At 38.6% G+C, this 22,401-nt stretch overlaps 1 protein-coding gene across 2 annotated transcripts in view; it reads left to right on the top strand.

The window, feature by feature from the left end:
• The window catches only part of camk2a (calcium/calmodulin-dependent protein kinase II alpha), a 61,844-nt gene that overhangs the window by 13,137 nt on the left and 26,306 nt on the right, over positions 1-22,401 (top strand). For both annotated transcript variants that reach the window (XM_051878239.1, XM_051878241.1), the window contains exons 3-8: positions 6,907-6,966; positions 12,868-12,922; positions 13,836-13,901; positions 14,257-14,329; positions 15,702-15,804; positions 18,967-19,050. In XM_051878239.1, coding sequence (XP_051734199.1) covers positions 6,907-6,966; positions 12,868-12,922; positions 13,836-13,901; positions 14,257-14,329; positions 15,702-15,804; positions 18,967-19,050 — 441 coding nt within the window. The remainder of the gene's footprint in view (positions 1-6,906; positions 6,967-12,867; positions 12,923-13,835; positions 13,902-14,256; positions 14,330-15,701; positions 15,805-18,966; positions 19,051-22,401) is intronic.

Here is a 22,401-nt window from a genome sequence, read left to right as displayed (position 1 = left end):
AACTATTACTTGTGAAAATTATCTTTGTTATTTCAACATTATTCATGATTTCTTAATATCATGCATGCCATGCGCTCTTCATTTATTCGCTAGATTTAGAGCAGTGGCCAATTTGGGCAAAAAATCACAACCCCGTCACACCTACATTTTTATTATTATTTTTTTGTTAAGTTTATGAAAAAGTATTTTAAAGTTAGTTGAATTCTGTCTGAAATGTTCAGAGCAATCATAAGAATACTGATTTTAGTTCAAATTCTGAAGTTAAGCCTTTGATCAAAAATGCTGAGGTTGCTGTCACAAAAAGTGCCCGTTTCAGGCTTTAGTATAACAAAAGTGTGAGATTTTATGTAACTTTTATATTTGCAATTACTGAATTAGTGTGAGGGACATCTGATTAATAGGAAAATGTTGATTTTATTACAAATACATTTTATAATAATATTCAGAGAGCTCCTATAGTGTCCATAACTTAAAATAATGACCAATAATAATAGGGATTTGATGCCTGAGATGGGAACATATGTTTTTCTGGAAGTTAAATATGTCATTAATGTTGTGGGTTGTTCAGAAAAGTAATACATTTTGGTAAAAAAATCTAAAAATGTGTAAGTCCAAATCGTACCGGTTTCGTGGAATGACTCATTTACTAATACATTATACAAATAACAAAAGTTGTATCTGTTAATATTATTTAATGGACCTAAGCTAACATGAAATAACAATGAACAGTTGTATTTTTAATAAAGATGAATAAATACTGTTTCATTATTGTAACAAATGTTTTGCTCATTGTTAGTTAATGCTTTAACCAACATTAACTAATAAAACAATATTGTAAAGTGTTACCAAGTATTGTATTATACCAAGTATTAAAACTGATAATGTGATAATGAGCCAGTAACACTGACAGACATTTTACATAAATATATTTTATTCAGTGTCTTAATTGTAAATATATTATAAATACATTAACAGATAAAACAAAAGAGGTAAGTATAAAACAAATAAAATCTATCAAACTCCTGTCCACAATCCTCTTTTAGCCTTTAAAAGCAAACGAACAGAGTTAAGTTGAGATTGCCATCTCGCATACAGTACTGGAAAGTTAATTAGGCCTATAGTGATTATAAACCTCATTTTCCCCAGTCTGGAGATATAAACTGCTGTCCAGCTCTTCCTCAAAAAAGCGTAGACTCAACCGATGTTCATACAGTGCTAGTGTTCATTTTAACATTAAACATCTGCCTATATTATGTTATATAATGTGAAGAAATACACCTCAAGCCAGTCGTTTTCAACACAGATGTAGTTTTCTAACAGATGCAGTCTTGGATGACTGCATTAGTTAAGCTAATTTCTTGGTTCGTTGGCATGTAAAGTCAACTTGGTTAGCTATATTAATAGTTTAACTCAGTAACATGTTAATTTGGTTGTCCATGTACATAATAAAACAGAACTTAAGTTAGGAAATGTTATCCAAAACCCTCCTATCATCATGTTTTTATCAACTGAGAAATATTGCCAGGATTCATTTATCTTTGGATGATGCTAAGAAACTAATTCATGCATTTATTTTTCTCGTCTTAACTATTGTAATGCTGTGTACGCTGGGGTTGTAATTGATACAAAATGCAGAAGCCTGAGTATTAATGAATTTAAAGAGGAGAGAGCAAATTACACTGGTTTTAATGGAGTTACATTGGTTGGCAGTTCACTAAAGGATTGATTTTTCTTTTATTAGTTCATAAAACATTGCATAATCTGGCACCTTTATATATTACAGATTGTCTGTCGAAATACGTTTCAAATCATAGTTTAAGATCCTCTAGCGCTGGTTCTTTTGGCATATTATACAGTAAATCTTAAAGGTGCAATATGTATATTTTCTGTCCGCTACAGGTCGCTAGAGGCCTATTCAAAACAAAGGCATAGCTTGACGCCAAGTTTGAGTGCGGAAACTTGGGACATGTGGTCTTCACCTCAACGGCCGGTGGAAAACAATCGGGATAGGACTCGGGAAGAAATCATGTTCATGGATGCGATTATTAACGTTACTGTAGTATGAAGCAGAGCAGGTTGAGTGTTGTTGGAGCTGAACGAGGACGCTGGAGCGATTGCGCAACACACGCCGCGAGCAGCGGAACTTTTATTATGCCGCAGTCGCCGGCGCTGCTTCCGCTTTTCCGGTCATGAGTATGAGGTAACGCAGCTCTGTTTATCATATTAGATACATTTGAGTGTGTTGAAAATGTTATAACGTTACTCTGTGCGTTCGCTCGTTGGCTGCTGTGAGACACTGTTGCACACTGCAGTAAGATAGATCGATTTAGATTATCATATTAATGGCTTGTGTTGATAAATGGCATGCAATTAATTTTAAAATGTATTGTATGATGGAGAAAATGCTGTATTACTGTTACTAAAAATAAAGCTGCATCTGATTATGCTATGTTAGCTACTTCAATAGTGTTTTTCTCTGAGACATGGTAAAGCAAGGTACTCGCAAAAAAACAATAAGAAGACTAAAGATGTTGAGCTACATAACAATAATTAGTTTTCTGTCTATAAATATATCAAAACAGTTGTTCCCTTGGCTATTAAAACATGTAAATATTAAAGCGTCTTTGGTGTTTCCATGGTTTCTACAAAATAAAACCGGAAACGAGGGTAACGCGGGTATGACGCAATTGACAGGTGACTCCTCACACGTCCCGGAGCCTTGGTTAAAATAGCAATTTTCTCACGATTTACAAATAGTTGCAGACATTTGGGATATTTAAGTACTCAAGTGAACAAAATATATAACACTGGCCTAGTGGTTTTTGGATATTTTACTGCAAAATTCTTACATATTGCACCTTTTAAGCGATTCGGTGGTGCTTCTTTTAGCCACTATACTCCAAAAACTTAAATAGTCTACCAAATGAAGTGAGAGAGGCTATAGCATTCATATTTTAAACGTTGCATGTGAGTATATTGATATTGTGTGAATGTGTGTTTTATGTCTTTATTTTACACGCTAAAAAATGCTGGGTTGTTTCAACCCAATGTAATATGGACAAATCCAGCCATTGGGTTTAAAATTTAAATTTAAAATTTTTTGACCCAAACATGGGATGAAACAACCCAGCATTTTTTAGAGTGTACCTTGTGAACCTTTATAGTTGCTTTGGAGTATTTTTATATTGATATTGCGTGAAATTGTATTGCCAATCTCTTTATTTTACCTTCACTCTAAAAATACTGGGTTGTTTCAACTCATGTTTGGGTCAAATGTGGACAAATCCAGCTGTTGGATATAAAAATGTAATTTAAAAATCTAAACCAATGGTTGGGTTTGTCCATATTTTAGCCAAACATAGGTTGAAACAACCCAGCATTTTCTAGGGTGTTATGAACCTTTAATAGTTGTGATTGAATGTTTTATATTAATATTGTGTGTAATTGTATTGCCAATATTAGTTTACATGCTTGTGAAGCACTTTGAGCTGCATTTCATGTATGACAAGTGCTATGACTTGATAATAAGAAATAATTTGATAATAAGAAACCTGTGGTAACCTGCACCACAACTTCAGAAAGTTAACTAAGCATGCAATTTGCTGCATAAACATTACTGAATGGCTTAATAATCTCCTTCCTTAAGTGAAATTCCCTAATCTTTCGTTGGACAAGCCTTTCTGTACTTTGTTGCTCTGTTAAGAAAAGTGGTATTAATTAAAAACCATTACATTGTGTCAGAAGCGCTTGACGAACACACAGCCTCGAAGGATAGCTAAATTTAATCCTCCGGAGAATTTTGCATTTGTGCTTCATCCAAATGAGTAGGTTGACTGTGCAGTGTTTCAGCAGTTTAAGAGTGCAACAAAAGTAGAGGAAATGACCTTATCATGCCCACCCAAATCAAAGTTTGTTTTCAAAGTAGAGATATCTGAATATTCTTCCAAAAAGACTGATATAGTCTTAGAATATTCTTCCTAAACACTGATATAATGTTTTGCCTAAACTGAAAAGTGTGAAAAGTACGTAGACACATTCATCCCATTCCAAATAACTGAAGATTCCACATATTCCACTCAAGTAAAACATGAATTTTCTGTGAAACATATTTTACCTATGCTTTCTGTCTTATTTCAAATTAAAAGTGGGATCATATCTTAAAATATGTCATTGCAATTGTTTTGTCTCAAGATGCAACCAGTAATGTTAAGATAAACGTACACAACTATCATAATTTTTACACAAGACGATGAACTGAGGAAAACTTGAGGGCTTAAATACACAAGGAAAGATTATTAACAGAACAGGGAACAGGTGTGAACTAATCAGGAACCATGACAACTAATGAATGAATGAATGAGGACACAGGCAAACGAAATGGAACATGACAATAAAACTAAGCAGAACATGACGGTGACACTGTGAGGCTTGATAGTGAATTAAACATGCTAAAGAAGCAGTGAGGCCAGTTGTGAGGAAAAAGTTTTGTAGAACTCGACACAGAAACCGTATGGCCCTGGGGCCTTATTAGTCTGCACATAGTTTAATTGATTCCTCTATTTTCTGAGATTGAACAGATTTGGCTCCTTCTTTTGTCATGCTTAATGCTGGGAATATTCACCAAAACTTCCAACATAAGGTCTTAATATCTTGAGCGAATTCTAATGTGTATAAATCTGACTAGTATTTTTGAAAAGTATAGATAATTTCATGGGCATCCACTGTTATGTCTCGAGTTGTTTTCCTAACATTGGGTATATGCTGAAATGCCACTTTGAAGCTACAATCAGGGCTTGACATGAACTTTTTTGCTCATCAGCCACTGTGGCTAGTGGTTTTCCAAAGTTTCTAGCCACTCAGCATTTTTTTTACTGGCCACAATTTTGACATCGATACTATGGAGACAAACTGCCATATAGATATTTTTTATATTATCTCATAATTTGGCAGCAGGTTTATTAGGCTGCTGTCACTTTAAGACCTGACGCACGGATCCATTATACTGTTACACATGCGTTTTCTTTCTCAACTGTTTACGTTCACTTAAAACATAAATGACTGTGTTTACGTGAATACTCACCAAGACCGCCATTTTGACATTATTTTGTGTGTATTTGACAGTTTAAGCATCGGAAAAAGAACTCTATTGCTGAGAGGCGGCTTTATGTGGCACACTTTGGGTGAGAGAACAAAAACTGAGGGAATGAGTAATGCGCAATACAAGCAATCCCATGCCAAAATTCAAGCCCTGTAACACCAACAATATTTTACACCAGCAAATGAAAGTGAGGGGAGGAGGGCTTGTGTGTCGACTTGCTGTCGGAGAGATGAGAGAGAGAAAGAGCAGCTGATATTGTGTTTCAGATATCAATATGTATCGAAAAATCTATATTTTTGCACTTAGTTTATTATTTCAGATGCCTTTTTAAAAGACTACAATTGAAAAATGTATATATATATATATATATATATGTATGTAAAATTCAACCCGCCAAAGTGGAGTGACTGCGTTACACGCCACTGCTGAAATACATCTGCATTTGGCAGGTGTTATAGTCAAGCCCTGTATACAAATATTTTAAATATGGGAGAGTGGAGGTGAATTCTCATTGACCAACTTTGTTCGTCTTGACCTAGAAACGGCCCTGCGTCTTATGTGTTGTTTTAAATCTGTCACATCCTTGTTGAAATTTACATATACCCGTCCCTAAAACATATGTCATTATTGTGATTTAAAAGTCAGAGAGTGCTGAAAGTTGCTGCTAATGTGCTGCATGAAAGGACTGAGATGTTAAGATGTCCTCATGTAAGTGTTGAATAGCAAGCATTTTACATACTGTGTAAAGCTTGGATGTGGCTTTAAAGCCACTTCTATCTGAGGGGGCTCAGATAGCTTTTCATCTTGGCGTGATGGTGATGAAGCATGAAGTTCTTTTGCCTTTGTTCCCTGTCCATGTGCTCTTGCTCTGTATATGGACTTATAGTTTGTAATGTTGTTCTGTTCCTGTTTCCTGTTACCCTTTGTGATTCACTGATTGTTCGTACCTGTGTCTTGTTACCCTGATTATTTCTTGTATATTTAACGCCGCGTTTGAGACGAGGTCAAAATGGGAATTTCCTAAATGCTTGAAATATCCCACTTCTAACCTCAGTCAATCACGTCACGTTCACATGTCAACCACATGATGTCACCATAACACAATAAGTGCATTTCTTGTTTTTGTGTCAAATTATGGCAAGAGCTGATGAAAAGTAAAAAAAGTAAAATCATTATTTAAACTGAAAGTCTTAGTTTGTTAAACTTGGAAGTCTTGGAAATGAAATCAAATGGCAGGACTAGCTGAGGACAGGGTTGATCGATCTGCCCAGAGTTAACAGTTCGAGTGACCTTCCACATGTTATTTTCAAGCAGGAGGTGGAAAAAATCCAAATTCTGAGTTGTCTGGAATGCAGCACAAGCCCTTGTGTTTCCACTGTTCAGGGTCAGGTCTTGTCTATGGATGCGTTGGCGTTGTGCTTTTTTTTTCTTTTTTGCATGTTCTTTTGTTATTATTAAATGAAAAAATGAATACTGCATTTGGGTCCTGCTCTACACTGAGTTCACCCGAACGGTACAGATAGTTCCATATACTTCAATGCTTATGACCAAAACAGACCACTTTATAGAGGTTTATTAGAAGTGTGACCTGCTTCTTTAATGAATATAAATGATAACTTTCATATAAAATAAAGAAACTTCATTTATATGGGGTGTACTGTTTTTTTCACAGCACAGTAAAAAAAAAAAAAAAAAAAAAAAAGCTATTTACTCTTTTATATTTTCCATTTTGAATGTTGAGAACTAGAAGTAGTCATGCTCTTCTTTTAATCTATGTGAAAAATCTCTTATCTCTATATATATTTCAGATCACCAGAAGCTGGACAGGGAGGCTAGGATCTGCAGACTGCTGAAGCACTCCAATATTGGTAAGTTTACCACATACCCAGACATGCAAATGTTTGCTTATCTAAATGAGATCATAACATAAACTTTATATGAAGCCGATTATAAATATAACTGCTATTAATGGACCAAGCAATCTTAAGGATTCTAAGAAGACTAACCACATTATTTTAGGCCAAACTATTTAGACATTATAAGCCATTTAAGGACATACTGGGTATGACCAAGTTTCAATATGCCAAAGCCGTGCCAAAATATAGCTTCACATTCTGTTTATTTTTATTATTGATGCATTACACAAGACCAGTTTGGTAGGCTTTTATCAAAATGTTTTTAATAGCTTTTTGCCTGCATGGTCTAAACATGTTTTGAATGCCAAATTTGGTGACAATCTGAGGAATTCTCTAGGAGAAGTACCAAAAAAGCAGATGGAATTTGACAATGTGGTGTAGCAGCATCAACATGAGAGCAAATCTGTGTGTGTGATGAGAGCCTTATATTCACAAATATTTTGGTTATCCCTCCGGTGTGAGGAAGATTAGATCCCCTTGCAGATGTAAGGGGAAAGAATAATAATACTAGCAACATTTTGTAGCAAATGAGCCCAAATGGGAAATATGTATAATTAATTATGATCAATAAGGGGGATTTCTGACAGAATTAATCTCAGACGTCCGACCAACAGAATGGAATGTCTACAGACTATAGTAGGATATTACTCTCTTGGCCATAGATCATAATATGCTAATACTGACTAACACTTTCAAAGAGCATGTGCTGTAGCTGTGATCGGCATGATTAGGGACTATAAACACATAGGGCCTGATTTACTAAGAGTTTGCGCAGCGCAAATCCTCTTTTGGCCTTAAAAAAAAAACTACTGTCAGGATTTACTAAAGACACACAGTGAAAAATTAGCGCTGAAAAGGTGTGGACAGGGTTATTTTTGCGGCTAACCATATTACATATGCATTTGTAGGAGTTTCCCTTTTAGACAGGGAGGACAGTATTTAAATGAATCAAGATGATTTACTGTCAATTTACTGGTATTTGGGCCATTATTTACCGCCCCCAAAAAAGCATGTCTTAGACCAGACTCTAATTTGAGCTGCTCTTGATAGATTGAGTTGGTCATTATGGAAATGATTCGGCTGCGTCAGTGTTCTTTAATTTGTGTGTCGTCAGTAGATCACGCGCAGAACTTTCCACTCCCATTGGCACTTTTTTGGAATTGCGCTCTCACGCTAATTTGACCTGTTTGGTAAATCTGGCCCTTAAACTATTCTAAAACACAAACACAATTTGGTATAGGAAGAGGGTTCAAGCTGAAGCAGAGTAAAAATAGAAACAGTATTTGATATACAGCCTGAAGGAAACATCAGTTTCTTGTGAAAAGGTGATATTTAATGTATCAATAATTAACACTAAGTCTGATACTTGCATGTCTTGCCTGTTTGAAAGAGAGTGCTGATGCAATTCGTTGAGGCTCCAGTTAATCTTTGCTGAAGTTGTATTGATGAGAGAAATCCAGATTGATGCAAAAGGTCTCTGATGATTGGAAAGACAAGGCCGCAGCCTGGCACAAACTTAAGGGTCCTTCGAAGACTCCTAGCTCAGCGTCCCAGTGTTCATGTCAGAATGTCTAATTCTTCCTTCTCCCACTGTGTTCTTAGCCAGAAATCTTTTAAAGTGTGCGGCTGTTGAGTGAGCCAATAAGGATTCGTACTTTCAGACGGAAAGTTTACTATCCTTTGTCTTTTAGCAGGGTGTCTTGCATATGAAATTGGATTGGGTGTTAACATAAAAAATTCTTATAATGTAAATTAACATACAGGAAATTAAAATTGCAGCTCATAGATAGCAAACATGTTATATATATATATATGTGTGTGTTTTCCTAAAGAAAATGTGAGAACTCACTGCCACAATGTTGCTCATATTGTTCCCTTGTAATGTGTATGTAACAATTGTGTATGGGTTTCAGTAAAGTGTCAAAAGAGACCACCGCAAGGTCTCGTTCTGTTGCCGAAACATGGCTGGGTCATGTTATAATGCGGTTGCTAGGGTGCTCTGAATGGTTGCTAAGGCATGTCTAGGCAGTTGCCATGGTAATACTGTCTACTTGCTCAACTGAGTGAATAGAGTGAACTCTAGTCTCCATGACACTGAAAATGGTTTAGAGGGATATCTTCGGATCCACGTACAGTATGTGGTACGGTTGCTATGGTGCATTAAGGCTGTAGCAGCCGTGGAGGATGTCTCCTCGATTCTTAAAAATGCTGTCCCTCACACTTTTTTTTTGGCCCATATCTTTTTTTGCTAGTTGTTTGTCAGGAGCCTCTTGAAGTGCAAACTAAAATATTGTGTGCATCAGGCAAATGGCTTGATTTGAAATGGATGTGCACATGGGCATGGAAGGGGTCAGAATCTGGACGAAATGTTTATTCGAATTAGTTGATTTGAATTAGTTTTACATCGCTATCTCATGGCGATTCTCACCAGATTTGGTACAGAGTCTAATTTATACAGCCTCTATGGATCTGACAAATTTCATAATGATCAGTCATTCACAAACGGAGTAATTAACTGAAGAAATTTGATTGGTTGCTGGCGGCCATTTTTGTTGCTTTGTACAATAAATTTTATTCTTAGTAGATGCACATCAAATTACAATTTCCTTGATCAAACAGTTTGAAAAAAGCGTAAATGGCTTTGTAAATGTAAATGCATGTGACCCTAGCATAGATATTTTTTACAGTTATTGGAGCCAAGGCAACATTGAACGTTGAAAAAAGCATAAATGAATTTTTGCTTGAATCCCTAATAAAAAGATTTCAAGCAAAAACAGCAGTATCAAGCTTTTAGTTTGCATTTGCACCTTAAGGGTGGGCACACACATATTAAAGGCACAATATGTAATATTTTTGGATTATATGTCGAAAAACCACTAAAACAATGTTATATATTTTGTTGACTTCTGTACTTACATTATCCCAAATGTTCCCAATGATTTTTAAATCCAGAGAAATCCGCAATTTTAATCAGTATAACGTGTCATTGCGTCACCTGTTAGTGACGTCTAAAAGACTTTGATGATCCAAGCTTAAAAAACGTCCTACACGTTAAATGGTCATTCGTAAAAGTATGCTGAAGGGACTGAGTAGTTATGAATTTGTAAATGCTTTGTATATTTGTGTTCATTTGCTATGTTTGGATTTATTGTACTGATGGAATATGTGTATGGCTATTATGAACTTTTTATTGCACTTCTTGAATATGTGATTATATGTTTTTTTACTTGCTTTGGGTTGTGAAGGGTCATTTGAATTTGTAAAAAAAAAAAAAAAAAAAAAAAACTAAACTAAAGAAACAGGATAAGATAGGGATCGTATAAATTGATGAGGACATTTATTAGATTCCTTTGGGGACGGTTTAATTTTTGACAACTTAAAATTTGTCTGGATAATTTGCCAGACTAGCTACCCTCAATTTACGGTTTTACAGGACTTCCGTATAAACCATGGAAAACACAAAGACGCTTTAATATATTATGTGTTTTATTAGACAGGTAAGCAACTGTTTGGATACCTTTATCAACAGAAAACTAACCCTTGTTATATCGCTCAACACGGTTAGTCTTATTGTTTGAATCTCTTGTTTTCTTGATTTACCGCGAGTACCATGTTTGTACCATGCCTCAGAGACAACACTGTTTTATTTAGTGGCTAACATAGCATAATCAGAAAGAGCTTTATTTGTAGTAACAGTAATGCCGCATTTCTCAACCATACAATATATTTTAAAATGAATTATGCCATTTAGCAGCTCAAGTCATCCAGCTTTTTATTAACTTCCTGGGGTCGGTGGTCGCACCGGTGATGCCACCACGTTTATTTTCTTACCAGTGCGAAAGAGACTCAAAATACTCTGTTGATTTTAGACATCCAGCGTTAGCGTCAGTTCTGGCAGGTCACGTCAGTCAAGCTTGCATCAGCTGACTCCCAGGTGACTTACATCTACCTATAGGAATTTGATGCCTATCACAGCATCCATATATAAGCTCCTCAGTATTATCAGCAGCTATCGCATTTCTCAGGAGCTAATTACCCTCCTCCATCCCCAGCTCCCTCTCTCGTCAGTCAGGATTTGGCCTTATGATTCCCCTGAATCAGACTAATTCTTGAAATATGTGTACGTTAAATCATGACATTAATGATATCTGCATATGTTGGTTCTGTTCTGTTAGGGGTTATCGCTGCTCTCCCTGCTCTTATCCATTCTAGGCTGCATGGATGCGCAGAGAGTTCTTGCTCAGAACAGAACCATACCGCCAGTACAAACTCTATGCATTATCAATCATATTTGATGATAGTGGTCCTGACAGAAATACAGATAAGAGTTATACATCATTCTGTGAAATGTCTTCTTTTATTTGTGTACGCTCACAGTAAAAACACAATGTTGTGCTTTTTGCAAAATAAAGAAACCTAACAAGATATGTGATCTGCCATCTCTCTCTAAATGAAGTCCATTATGATAATCCTCAGAAAATGAACTGTAACTTAGAGAATACTTATCACACAAATATGAGACATATGTCTGAAGAAACGTTGAAATGTCAAGTTTTAAATAATGTCAGTAAAATCGGAAACAAATAGTCTGTTTATGTAATCTGTTTGAAAAGAGAGAAATGTCAGTCGTTTGTGAGTCACCTCATTATCCGCTAATGCGGCCACGCCCATGAAGAGCTCGTACTATTCAAAGATGATCCATGTAAACAGAGTCAACGACACTCGCTGTCATCGACTTGAAAAAATGCATCAAGTTTAGTCTGACTGGTCTGAAGCTATGCAGCCCCATACACAACAAACTGTGATGCACCGTTTACTCTGACACCTTTCTGTCAGAACCAGCATTAACTTCTTGAGCAATTTGATCGGATTGATTGGATCAGACCACACGTTCCAGCCTTCGCTCCCCTCATGCATCAGTGAGCCTTGGCTGCCCATGACCCTGTCGCCGGTTCACCACTGTTCCTTCCTTGGACGACTTTTGATAGACACTGACCACTGCAGACCGGGAACACCCCACAAGAGCTGCAGTTTTGGAGATGCTCTGACCCAGTCGTCTAGCCATCACAATTTGGTCCTCGTCAAACTCGCTCAAATCCTTACGCTTGCCCATTTTTCCTGCTTCTAACACATCAACTTTAAGGACAAAATGTTCACTTGCTGCCTAATATATCCACCCACTAACAGGTGTCGTGATGAAGAGATAATCAGTGTTATTCACTTCACCTGTCAGTGCTCATAATGTTACCTGATCGGTGTAAAATAATGTGATCAAATGTAACTGTAACAAAGTTCTAGTGCTTATCTCTAAACTTACATACTATACTGTACCATGAATACAGTTAATAGTACCAAAACAGGGTGGAGACAAGGTGTGTAGCTCTGAGCCAAGGAGGCCTTTCTGAGTGGAGTTTGCATGTTCTCTCTGTGTTGGTGTGGGTTTCCCCACAATTCCCCACAACAGCTGGGGACATTAAATTGTCTGCCGTCCGTGCCTGAGGCACTGGGATACGCTCCAGCATCCCCTTGATCCCCTTGACAAACATTTTGGAAAATGGATAGAGTATCATGACCGTACCACCTGGTGAGGTGGCAATCGCACTGAACATGGAGTCAGAGAAGGGAGGGAGTATCAACAATTTCCACACGGTTTTAGTTCCTACAACACCTAAAATTGCACAGTGTATGCCTGCCCTAAACGTCTTAAAAGGTGAATGTCTTAAAATCACAACCTGTCATGAAGAACAATCCTAAAATCTGTAAGAAAACCGTAAGAAACAAAAATGAGTTCATCATCATGTTATCGGTTTTTTTTCTTTTCCATGCAAACCACAACCGTCAATCCTTCACCAGTGCGACTCCATGACAGCATCTCAGAGGAAGGCCACCATTACCTCATCTTTGACTTGTAAGTTTCTCTGACCAATCATACCAGATAAAAAGCATCTAATAATTTTGTACAAACTATAAACCAGCCGAAAAAAGGCCCAACTGAGTAAATGCATGAATTGTTTTCAGAAATGGCTTAATTCTTTCTAGAGTTTATGTGGGAAAAGCTAATGACTTTTTTTGCTATAGTGTAGGGTGGATACAATAGATATCTTCATATTGAAATAATTACAGCACTTACTGTATGACACCATCATAAAACCATTGTCTTCTTACAATTGCCAGATGTTGAAAAGTATAAGGGTGTTTCTTAGACTTCAGGCATTTAATCTAACAGTGATGTTTATTAGAACTAACAAATTTCAGCTTTTGGTGGCACTTTATTTTAACATGTCCTTTTTACAGTTTAATTACACTGGTATTGGTACTGAGTAATATTAATTAACAGCATGTACTTACTATAGGGTTTGGGGTTTTTTTTAGTGTTAATTGCTTGTAACATTTACTGTTATTACTGTAGTAAATGCAGTACATTTCCATGTAATGAGGACACATTCAAGTAAAGTGTTACCCAACATTTTGTTATATTAAGATCACATTGCAACTGTTTTGTAAGTGTTTTGCCACATTGGCTTGTCAAAGTCAACATACTTATGTTGTATTTATTATGTACACTACTTCTTCTCACATAAGAATTTCAAGCTACAGCCACAAAGCTCTGCATAGACCTTCATGTTGTTCTGACCCAGTGCACCATATCTAATCTCACTCATTGGAAACTCCATAGACTTACTAAAATTAACTAGTGAGAGAGGGAAAGGTGAAAATTTCACAGGGTCAGAAGTGCCTATAGATGGATAGAAACTACTCTTTCAAGTAAAATAATCCTTTAACTAGTGCCATTACTTGCTGTTTCTTGTCGTTTGGTCCAGAGTAACGGGTGGTGAGCTGTTTGAAGACATTGTTGCCAGGGAATATTACAGCGAAGCAGATGCCAGGTGGGTGGGCTATCAGCATAACACAAACGGACTCTATGTATAAAAGCATTACACAAATAATGTAAAATATGCAAATACATAAAAACACACTAAATTAAGTTAGTACAAAGTTAAGTCTCCTTGCCTTAACAAGAGCGAGATAACTCACAAGTTTTGCATAACTTGCCAAAAATGCTATTTTTGCATAATATTCACTTTAGTAAGCAGAATTATTATTTTTGCAGTAAGCAAAGCAAAAAAACTGGAATGTGTACATTTTACATTATATACATCTCATAGTTGTGTGTTGAAATCCAGTGTGGCCAATATATTCCAGTGTATTTGAGTAAAAGTTTTCTCTTTTTTTTGCCTGAAGCCACTGCATACAGCAGATTTTGGAGGCAGTACTTCATTGCCATCAGATGGGTGTCGTGCACAGAGACTTAAAGGTATTTTATTATGACTGACCTTAATTGTCTGTCATTAGCACTCGTAATGGGCCAAACACTCACTCACTCATTCACTCACTCACTCACTCACTTATAAAGACTTCACTTGTTTAATTACTGGAGTGTATATGAATGAATCTTTTGAATGAATGATTCAATGACAAATACATTTTTAACAGTCACTTGTCGCCACCTACTGGCGTAACGATGTAATTGACAGTCTTTATTTGAAGCATCAAGTTACTTTCAAAAGCTGATTTGCTCTATTTTGATCGCTACCGTAGACATCGATGTTTACATCAGAACTATAAACATTTATCCAGTACTTGTAATAATTTGAATTATTGTAACAGAAATAATGTATAAAAAGACTGTCTGTGAAGCTGTTTCATACGATACATGATAATTGATCTTTCTGGCTCAGATCTGAATGTTCTTTGTGATCGGTTTAATAGACACAGCAGAATCGCTGTCATTTAGGAGTAAGATCACGTGCCTGTTTGCATTGATTATGTATGATCTTTAAACAATTAATCGTGCAGCTAGTCTAAATGCTCTCAAATATTCTGTCGGTGTGTAGGTAGCAATATATCAACTGATGTCCCTGTTCAGAGATGTAACAACTATTTCACATACAGTATACTGCATAAGCAGTGCGTTTTCATTTTAGCGGCAATATTTAACAGGTTAACACATTCACACTGAAAGTGAGAGCCATGCAGTGAGATCCCACACGTGGCTAATTTTTATTGCAAAGGATTTTTTTTTTCTTCAGTACGACTCATGCTAAATTCAGAAGCTCTGACCACTCTAGAAAACAAACACCAGGAAACTAGAAATAACAAAAAAGTAATTATAAAACATGTGAAATCTGCAGTCAACTAAAGCAGCCAAGACTCAGCAGGTTGGGGGTCTCACAAGGATCATTTTATGAAAAGTGGTTAAAAAAAACAACACAACTGCTTATAACCTTTTGATTGTGCTGTCTCCAACTGGGCGTGGTAAAGAAGCCCGAGTGACATTTAAGTCTTTGGTCTGGGAATTTACGGTCAATTATAACAGCAATGGTCATTGACAGAACAGTTACTGCTCTGCAGACATTGCTCAACACCAGAACCATATACAGTACACATGGCAGTACAATTAATATGACTAGCCATTTACAAAGCACAAGTGTGACTGAAACAACACACACTGTGCTACAGAAGTGACTCAAAGAGAATATAATTGTTTTGCCTTTTATCAATTAACTTTAGTGAAATGCCACTCCAATATGTATGTTCTAATATGTTGAAAGAAAAAAAGAACAACTAAACTTTCATTAGCACTTTATTATTTTTCTTTTTTGTCCTGTTTGTTTTCATGTTTCTAGCCAGAGAACCTGCTTCTGGCTTCCAAATCGAAAGGGGCAGCTGTGAAGTTGGCAGATTTTGGCCTTGCCATTGAGGTTGAAGGGGACCAACAGGCCTGGTTTGGTAATGACCCATTTATTACCACCAAATTGCATTAATATGGAACTGCCAAAAAAAAAAAACATTGATTAACACTACAAATCTATCTTCACTTAATATTAAGTATATGAATTGCTATGCTGTTCTATTCACTTTTTCAATTTTTTTTTTCTTTTGAATATTTGCACCTATTTTGGTGCTGATTTGAATCTTTATGCATTTGACACAATTACTGTGTAAATGTAGGAGAAAAAGAAAAACAATATGCGGGAGGGGGAGGGGGCTTAGGTGGGGGATGCAGAGCAGGGACACAGGGTCAGGCAGGGCCAGTGCGGAAACAAAGGTGGGAGACAAAGGTGGGAGGAACCAGGGTGGAGGCAGAGGCAGGAGGAGCCAGGGCGGAACCCCCAGCCGCAGTCCCAGGATGAAAGCCCAAAGCGAAGTCGAGGGAGGAACCACAGTGGAGTCTTTGCAGATGGGACCAGGGTGACGAGTGACTGAGATGGAGACGATGGTGGTGAGGACACAGGAGGAACTGAAAAGCTGACAGGACCGGGCGACATTGAAGGTCCTGGAGGGCAGCAATGAGCAACTGAGGTGGATCCAGGCTGCCGAAGGACTGAGGCAAAGATGGAGCGACCGAGGACCTAGGCGGAGTTGGAGGGAAGGAGGAGCCCGAAGGAGCCGTAGAGGAGAAGGGATTACGTGTAGCTACGGCCCGGAAGTCTGTAGAGCAGGCAGAGTGATAACTGACCAAGGTGGAGCCAGAGGGATCAGGAAGCCCGGTGGAGCCGAGGGGACGGCGGTCCCAGGTGGAGTCGAGGGGCCGAGGAGCCATGGTGGAGTCGACAGGCCGAGATGGAGTTACGGGCACAGAAGTTCTGGGCGGAGCTAGTGGGTTGACACTCCAGACCCAAGTGTGGAGGCGAAGCCAGCATAGGAGGAGCTGAAGGGCTGAGAGGTGACAGTGCAGGCAGGTCAGGAGAACTGGGCAGTGCAGACAGGAATTTCAAAATTAACACTTTAGGATGACACAGGACAGACAAATTTCTCAGGAATACCACTCTTGACTGATATGGAACACGCAGGTAATTTTTAGAATGACCCTCTTGGCCGACACGGAACAGGCAGACATTTCATATTTGGCAGACTCGAAACAGGCAGAGGAGGTGGGAGTGGGAGGCAGGGCAGAAACACAATTTCTAAAAGATCATTGCAGGCTGGGGAAATGGGTACGATGCAGGGAAACAAAACAGGCTGGATACAATCACTTTCAAAGTCAATTAAATCTCCATCAGCCGCTGTAGAGGTGTTTGGGCTCCACTTCAACCCCTCAGACTTCACCAGTAATCCCAGGGGCACAGGTGATGTTGCCAGCTCACGCACCTGGTCAAATGTTTCTTCGGGCTCGGGCTTCAGGACGATACTTGGCTCAGGTAAAGGGGAGACTGTTGCAGAGGAGTACCTGGTCCACATACTCCCTAAACGTCCCTCGAGGTCCGTCTCTGGCAGGCACGCTCTGGTCTCCACGCTGAGACCTGCACACAGGCTGTCGTCATCGTAGTGCACAAAAGGGTACAAGTCCAAGAAAGCCTGCATGTGTCCCTCGAGGGACTGGCTCCCCTGCAAGAGGAGGAGAATCTTCACTGTCCCTAGATCTATATTAGGTCCGTTATTCTGTCACAACTGGGTTGCAGGACCAGAATCCAGCATGAATACAAGAGCCAGGGCAGAGCCAAAAACCAGAAGCCATAACCCGAACCAGACAAACAAGGTGCCGACACAGAGCTGAAAGCCATGGTGGAGCCGGCAGGACTATCCTCCTCGTTTGTCCCCCCGGGGTATGGATCAAGGCAGAGCTAGGGGACCGAAAGGTTACCGAGACATCCTGATGACTAAAGACCCAGCTGAAAATGAAGGGATGCAGAGCCAGAGTGATGCTGCAGGTGAAGCTCAGTGAAACTAAAGAGGTGGAGTGTGATGTAGCCGGAATCCCGTACATCTGTGGTGGAACCAGATGAATGACTGATCAAGGCGGTCAAGGGAGTCGAACGGAGCTGCAGGGATGACAGACCATGGCAGAGTCAAGGGAGCAACGAGCCACGGTGGAGTCGACTGGACAAAGGACCAAGGAGGAGCGATGGACCCTGATGCATGTAGTGGAGCCAAATAGTCGTAAGTCCAAATTTATCGACCATTGAAGGCTGGGCAGACCCGACAACCGTGGTCAAGCCGGTCAGGCCAGAGAGTCGAGGCGGGTTAGCGACTCAGGCGAATGAAGCATGGCCCAACAACCAGCCGGATTTTCAGAACAAACAGACATAGACAAGGGAAATACCACCAGAATCACCAGACTAGGGAGCGCTGAGACCGAAATGGTGCATTGATCTAATAAACTAATAACCAAACAAAGAAACATACAAACATGTGAAAACCAAGCAAACCAGGAAACCAAGGAATATGGGGAAAAACAGAACAGAACACAAACACATGCAACATCCATGGGAGGACATTGTACAACTGACTAGGAACAAGGGAACACTGAGGTATATAAAGGCAGAACCAAACAAAGGAACAAGACACACCTGGAATCAATAACAGGGCAATCCAACAAAAAAAACTACAACATGACTACAAACACAAGAATCCGGGACAGGCAGAACTATAAAATAATAGAAATGAACAAAACCTTAGCAAATCAATCAAAATCATGACAAACATAATGGGGAGAAAACATCCTTATGTAATATATGTGTAACACTGCAGCAGGGATGACGAAGAGAGAGTTTGTGGAAAGCATCTTTGAACCAGTTTTTACTCTAATAAACAAGGTGATGGAGAACGCAAATGCAACAGAAACAGCTTTGCGCATAAAAAAGAAAATAACCAACAAAGAGCAGCAGAAAATGAGGTCACTAAATACACAATTATTACTCAGTATACATACTGTATGTACAAGATACAGTATGAATATGCAGTACATAATGTGGGTTTCTAAGAGTACTGCAAGCTTGAATGGTTTGTTCCAAAGGGGACCAGGTTCCAAATTTGTTCTGCTTTGAAGTGTATAGTTTGACACTCCACAATTTCATAATGTGGCCCCGGTTTGAAAGGGCATGATGCTGACTATCTCAAATATAGGCTTAAATAAAGGTTATGAATGTTTTTTTTTTCTTCTGTCATCAGGGTTTGCTGGCACTCCTGGTTACCTGTCCCCTGAAGTCTTACGGAAGGACCCTTATGGAAAAGCTGTAGACCTGTGGGCATGTGGTTAGTGTCTCATATTTTTGCATTAAACACTGAACAGATGCATGATGATGCTGTATGGTACTGAAGCGTTCATTGCAGTGTGTAGCATTGCAATGCCACATTTGCTTTGACGTGTTTATGACCTTTGAAGGTCTAAATGCAGCGAATTTTGACTTGCACTTGTGTAACCTTAGCTGAATGTCTTTTGGTCTCTGTATCGCTCTAGTTCACAGCCTTTTTCATCCTTTACAGTGACAACAGTGTGCAACAGTAACATAATGTTCTAAAATGACCTAATGATATACTTATAATAATTCTGGGAGGTCAACTACAATGACATATGAAACGAATACTTATATAATGTACAGGATAATGCCGAAAGATCCGTTCTGTACTGTAATGACAATGTGTCATGCAAAGAAAAGGAATTACTCTTAGGCTATTGACATGGCCAGATCTATCTCTAGGCATAGCCTATCTCCACACTTTGTTGTAGCCCTGTTCCAGCACTGGAGAGTCAAATATAGTTTATAATCAATCTTAACAGTGTAAATTTAATTACCTCATCTGATGCCAGTGAATTACAGAGCTGGTGCAAACACATCCACATCGCTATGATCAGATGCTTTCTGAACTACTGTTTTCTCACCGCTGTCATTTTTGTTCTGTTTATTTTGTTATTGAGAGGAAAGCATGCAGCACATATTTACATAATCATCTAAACGTCGCTCTCAGCAGTGTGGACAGTGTCTGGATGTTCACTAACAGTATATCGCAGCCAAAGGATTTCAAACTTCTTTTTACTGCTAAGCGAAGAATAAAAAAGAAAAACTCACAGACCGCTTATCAGGGCCTTGAATCATATTCAGTCTCTTGATGCACCTTTAAAGTTGCGATGAAATGGAAGTGGCAAGAGATGTTTTCTTCCAGATTTTAAAGGGGTGGTTGATTATGATTTAACTTTTTTAACTTTAGTTAGTGTGTAATGTTGCTGTTTGAGCATAAACAACATCTGCAAAGTTACGACGCTCAAAGTTCAATACAAAGGGAGATATTTTCTTTTACAGAAATCACTTTTTAAGGACTACAACAAATGGCTGGTAGGGACTACAACAAGCTTCTTCCTGGGTTAGTGACATCTCAAACCCTAAAATTTACATAAACTCCGCCCCCGAGAACATGCAACAAAGGGGGTGAGGCCATGTTGGGCTGCTTTAGAGAAGAGGAAGAGTTGTTGTAGTAGAGTGTTGTTGTCATGCCGTCATTTTACACCGGACTGCTTCACAAACGAGGGTCAATTCAATGCTGGATTTGCACAAAAGATTAACATGACGGCACATGCTAGTCGATGAGTTGAATCAACTCCACAGCAACTACATAAATTTATCCACTATCCATTCAGAAACGTCCAGTTTCATTCTAAAAGTTGTAACTTCTTCCTGAGTCTCTCCATCAGTGTCGACTCCGGTTTGAACAATGTAAGGCTGAACACCGTTACTGACAATCCTCATTTTGGCTGCGTGAGATTCTCCAGATTTGTTGTTGTTGAGCAACCGAAGCGTGAGCTGTTAAAGCTCCGCCCTCTTCTGGAAAGGGGGCTGGGAGCAGCAGCTCATTTGCTCATCTGAATTTGACAAGCTATAATAAATGATCTGTGGGGTATTTTGAGCTGAAACTTCACAGACACATTCTGGGGACACCAGAGATTTATATAACATCTTGTGAAAAGGAGCATTATAGGTCCCCTTTAATGTACATCTGAGTGTAACAGCTTATTGAAAAAGAAAAATGTAGTGTGGGTTCTAAGCATTGGTTGTTGAGATGTGGGTGTTAAGTGAAAGCCGATGAACGTGAGCTTGCAGGTGCAGGTTTAATCACACTAAATGATTGAGGAAGTCTTGCATACTTGCATTTTACAGAAGGACCCAGTTATTACATTAAAAACATTTTCTTTATTTTTATATAAATGAAACATAAGCTGCGTTTCCACCGCAGGAACTTTCCCCAGGAACTAGGAACTTTAGGGTGGTACTTGATATGTTTCGACCGCAGGAACCAGGGTCTAAATGACGTTCCGTGAAAAAATTTCCCCCTCAGAAATTTCCTGCTTGCTTGGTAGTACTTTTTCAAAGCTCAGGAACTTTCGGGGATGGGACTTGGGCGCTGAACATGCTATTGGTTGAGTTCACGCAGCATTTTGATTGGTTGACTCCACGCAGCATTTTATTTCAACCACCATTTTTAAAAGTCTGTTGCGGTGTGTGCAGTAAGTTGTTTGCTATTCGAATCAACAAAGGAGTTTAAAAAATATGGCCGACGGACCGACGATCAGGTTCAGGCTTTATTAAGCATATGTGCAGAGGACGAAATCCAGCGGGAAATGGGAAGTCGCGCACAGTCATACGTCACCGGACTAATCTTCACGGCACTTTAGACCATGATGGAAACGCAGACAGCAACAGGTCTGGGGGAAAAAGTTCCTGGGACAAATTGTTCTGGGTAATTTCGATGGAAAAGCGGCTGTATACTCTTTAAGGATTAGTTTGTTTCAGAATTAAAATTTCCTGATAATTTACTCACCTCCATGTCATCCAAAATGTTGATGTCTTTCTTTCTTCAGCTGAAAAGAAATTAAGGTTTTTGAGGAAAACATTCCAGGATTTTTCTCCATATAGTGGACTTCACTGGGGTTCAACGGGTTGAAGGTCCAAATGTCAGTTTCAGTGCAGCTTCAAAGAGCTCTACATGATCCCAGACGAGGAATAAGAGTCTTATCTAGAGAAACCATCTGCCATTTTCTAAAAAAAAAATATATATATATACTTTTTAACCACAAATGCTCGTCTTGCACTGCTCTGTGATGTGCCATGCATTACGTAATCACGTTGGAAAGGTCACGCGTGAAGTAGGCGGAAGTACGTCGCGTGTGACCTTTCCAAGGAAAGGTCCAAAGGAAAGGTTCTTTATTGGAATATAGGAATCCATGAAGAACCTTTAACATCCATGGAACTTTTCCCTTCCATAAAAGATTGTTTACAGTTGAAAAAGGTTCTTTAGGTTATTAAAATATTCTTCCCACAAAGAAAAAAGGTTCTTTTAAGAACTATTCGCTGAATGATTCTTTGGGGAACCCAAAATGGTTCTTCTATGGCATTGTTACAAAAACGCCCTTTTGGAACCATTTTTTTTAAAGATATATTTTATTTTTAAGAATGTATGCATGGATGAATCATTCACAATAAGATGACTCATGCTCCATTAATGCAGATGTTAAATGCTAAAAAAGTACATACAAGTTGAGACACAATAAGTTACAACACTCCTCTGTCTCTCCTTATACCTTGTATAAGTACCTTGCTCAATAGCACCAAT

Source organism: Ctenopharyngodon idella, chromosome 21 (genome assembly GCF_019924925.1).
Source record: "Ctenopharyngodon idella isolate HZGC_01 chromosome 21, HZGC01, whole genome shotgun sequence".
Lineage (NCBI taxonomy): Eukaryota > Metazoa > Chordata > Actinopteri > Cypriniformes > Xenocyprididae > Ctenopharyngodon > Ctenopharyngodon idella.
This window is presented reverse-complemented; position numbering and strand designations above follow the sequence as displayed.